General features: G+C 44.6%; 1 protein-coding gene across 1 annotated transcript; it reads left to right on the forward strand.

The window, feature by feature from the left end:
* Positions 1–228: 228 nt before the first annotated feature.
* Positions 229–2,585, forward strand: LOC131949684 (trichohyalin-like). The gene is made up of 8 exons (XM_059311543.1): positions 229–379; positions 462–605; positions 738–856; positions 1,014–1,107; positions 1,290–1,408; positions 1,566–1,659; positions 1,972–2,153; positions 2,403–2,585. The coding sequence occupies exons 1-8, from the start codon at positions 229–231 to the stop codon at positions 2,583–2,585; spliced, it is 1,086 nt and encodes a 361-aa protein (XP_059167526.1).
* Positions 2,586–3,423: the final 838 nt, after the last annotated feature.

A 3,423-nucleotide genomic window follows, 5' to 3' on the forward strand; every position in this document is an offset into this window, starting at 1 on the left:
TGTTGTGGTTTCATGGACAAAGTACATTTCAATAACGAAACAGACCGTCAGAGAAAACAGGAAGAAACAGGTTGACTGTAGACATGAAGAAACAGGTTGTCTATCAACAGGAAGAAACAGTTTGACTGTCGACAGGAAAAAACAGGTTGTCTGTCGACAGGAAGAAACAGGTTGACTGTCGACAGGAAGAAACAGTCTGACTGTCGACAGGAAGAAACAGGTTGACTGATGACAGGAAGAAACAGGTTGACTGTATACAGGAAGAAACAGCAGGCAGGAAGAAACAGGTTGACTGTAGACAGGAAGAAACAGCAGGCAGGAAGAAACAGGTTGACTGTCGATAGGAAGAAACAGGTTGACTGTAGACAGGAAGAAACAGGTTGACTGTATACAGGAAGAAACAGAAGGCAGGAAGAAACAGGTTGACTGTCGACCGGACGAAAAAGGTTGACTGTATACAGGAAGAAACAGGTTGACTGTGTACAGGAAGAAACAGCAGGCAGGAAGAAACAGGTTGACTGTAGACAGGAAGAAACAGCAGGCAGGAAGAAACAGGTTGACTGTCGACAGGAAGAAACAGGTTGACTGTAGACAGGAAGAAACAGGTTGACTGTGTACAGGAAGAAACAGCAGGCAGGAAGAAACAGGTTGACTGTCGACAGGAAGAAACAGGTTGACTGTAGACAGGAAGAAAAAGGTTGACTGTCGACAGAAAGAAACAGGTTGACTGTCGACAGGAAGAAACAGGTTGACTGATGACAGGAAGAAACAGGTTGACTGTATACAGGAAGAAACAGCAGGCAGGAAGAAACAGGTTGACTGTAGACAGGAAGAAACAGCAGGCAGGAAGAAACAGGTTGACTGTCGATAGGAAGAAACAGGTTGACTGTAGACAGGAAGAAACAGGTTGACTGTATACAGGAAGAAACAGAAGGCAGGAAGAAACAGGTTGACTGTCGACCGGACGAAAAAGGTTGACTGTATACAGGAAGAAACAGGTTGACTGTGTACAGGAAGAAACAGCAGGCAGGAAGAAACAGGTTGACTGTAGACAGGAAGAAACAGCAGGCAGGAAGAAACAGGTTGACTGTCGACAGGAAGAAACAGGTTGACTGTAGACAGGAAGAAAAAGGTTGACTGTGTACAGGAAGAAACAGCAGGCAGGAAGAAACAGGTTGACTGTCGACAGGAAGAAACAGGTTGACTGTAGACAGGAAGAAAAAGGTTGACTGTCGACAGAAAGAAACAGGTTGACTGTCGACAGGAAGACACAGTTTGACTGTCGACAGGAAGAAACAGGTTGACTGATGACAGGAAGAAACAGGTTGACTGTATACAGGAAGAAACAGCAGGCAGGAAGAAACAGGTTGACTGTAGACAGGAAGAAACAGCAGGCAGGAAGAAACAGGTTGACTGTCGATAGGAAGAAACAGGTTGACTGTAGACAGGAAGAAACAGGTTGACTGTATACAGGAAGAAACAGAAGGCAGGAAGAAATAGGTTGACTGTCGACCGGACGAAAAAGGTTGACTGTATACAGGAAGAAACAGGTTGACTGTGTACAGGAAGAAACAGCAGGCAGGAAGAAACAGGTTGACTGTAGACAGGAAGAAACAGCAGGCAGGAAGAAACAGGTTGACTGTCGACAGGAAGAAACAGGTTGACTGTAGACAGGAAGAAACAGGTTGACTGTGTACAGGAAGAAACAGCAGGCAGGAAGAAACAGGTTGACTGTCGACAGGAAGAAACAGGTTGACTGTAGACAGGAAGAAAAAGGTTGACTGTCGACAGAAAGAAACAGGTTGACTGTAGACAGGAAGAAACAGGTTGACTGTATACAGGAAGAAACAGGTTGACTGTATACAGGAAGAAACAACAGGCAGGAAGAAACAGGTTGACTGTCGACAGGAAGAAACAGCAGGCAGGAAGAAACAGGTTGACTGTCGACAAGAAGAAACAGGTTGACTGTAGACAGGAAGAAACAGGTTGACTGTATACAGGAAGAAACAGCAGGCAGGAAGAAACAGGTTGACTGTAGACAGGAAGAAACAGCAGACAGGAAGAAACAGCAGGCAGGAAGAAACAGGTTGACTGTAGACAGGAAGAAACAGCAGGCAGGAAGAAACAGGTTGACTGTCGACAGGAAGAAACAGGTTGACTGTAGACAGGAAGAAAAAGGTTGACTGTCGACAGAAAGAAACAGGTTGACTGTAGACAGGAAGAAACAGGTTGACTGTATACAGGAAGAAACAGGTTGACTGTATACAGGAAGAAATAACAGGCAGGAAGAAACAGGTTGACTGTATACAGGAAGAAACAGCAGGCAGGAAGAAACAGGTTGACTGTCGACAAGAAGAAACAGGTTGACTGTAGACAGGAAGAAACAGGTTGACTGTATACAGGAAGAAACAGCAGGCAGGAAGAAACAGGTTGACTGTAGACAGGAAGAAACAGCAGACAGGAAGAAACAGCAGGCAGGAAGAAACAGGTTGACTGTAGACAGGAAGAAACAGCAGACAGGAAGAAACATGTTGACTGTCGACAGGAAGAAACAGGTTGACTGTATACAGGAAGAAACAGGATGACTGTATACAGGAAGAAACAGGCTGACTGTAGACTGTGTACAGGATATTGCAACAGACACGCCAAAAACGTTGTTATGTCCAGGTAAAGACAGCTCACGTTTGCCAGTTTGTCATGTGGATCGTCTAAGCTGGTTTGCTCAGATCAAAGATGGCAGAGAATTCCTAGCGTCTTGTGCACACCGAGCTAGAATCGTCGGTCAGAGTGGCACTGACATGTGGCACTGACATGTGGGTCTGACAAGTGAGTCTGACATGTAGGTCTGACATGTGAGTCTGACATGTAGGTCTGACATGTGGGGGTCTGACATGTGGCACTGACATGTAGGTTTGACATGTAGGTCTGACATGTGGGTTTGACATGTAGGTCTGACATGTAGGTCTGATATTTGTCGCACTGACATGTGGCACTGACATCTGGCACTGACAAGCGGTCTGACATGACAGTCTAGAATCGGCCGACAAGTGGGTCTGACACAATCATGGCAGTACATTCCAATACAAATAACAAAAAGTAATGGCTGATGCCCATGTTGCTAAGCCTCGCATGCAACATCGGGCATCAACAGTTTACAAAACGGCCGAGTATAATACCGACAATTATCTTATGTTAATTTGTAGATTAAATTAGAACAGTTTAAAAAGCATTCGCATAATGCCAAATCTCAAACTCCAGATATCACAAAACGAATCAGATTTTTGTTTATAGTTTTCTGCTCCACCGAGTTTTTCATTTGGAGTTTTTTAATGTAGCTTTGTCTTGAGCGTTTCTTTTAGTCGCAGGTGTGGTGTGGATTAAGGTAGAGATGTTGTGTGGATTAAGGTAGAGATGTTGTGTGGA

Source organism: Physella acuta, unplaced genomic scaffold, assembly GCF_028476545.2.
Source record: "Physella acuta isolate Inbredline_101_S28 unplaced genomic scaffold, ASM2847654v3 ptg000709l, whole genome shotgun sequence".
Classification (NCBI taxonomy): Eukaryota; Metazoa; Mollusca; class Gastropoda; family Physidae; genus Physella; species Physella acuta.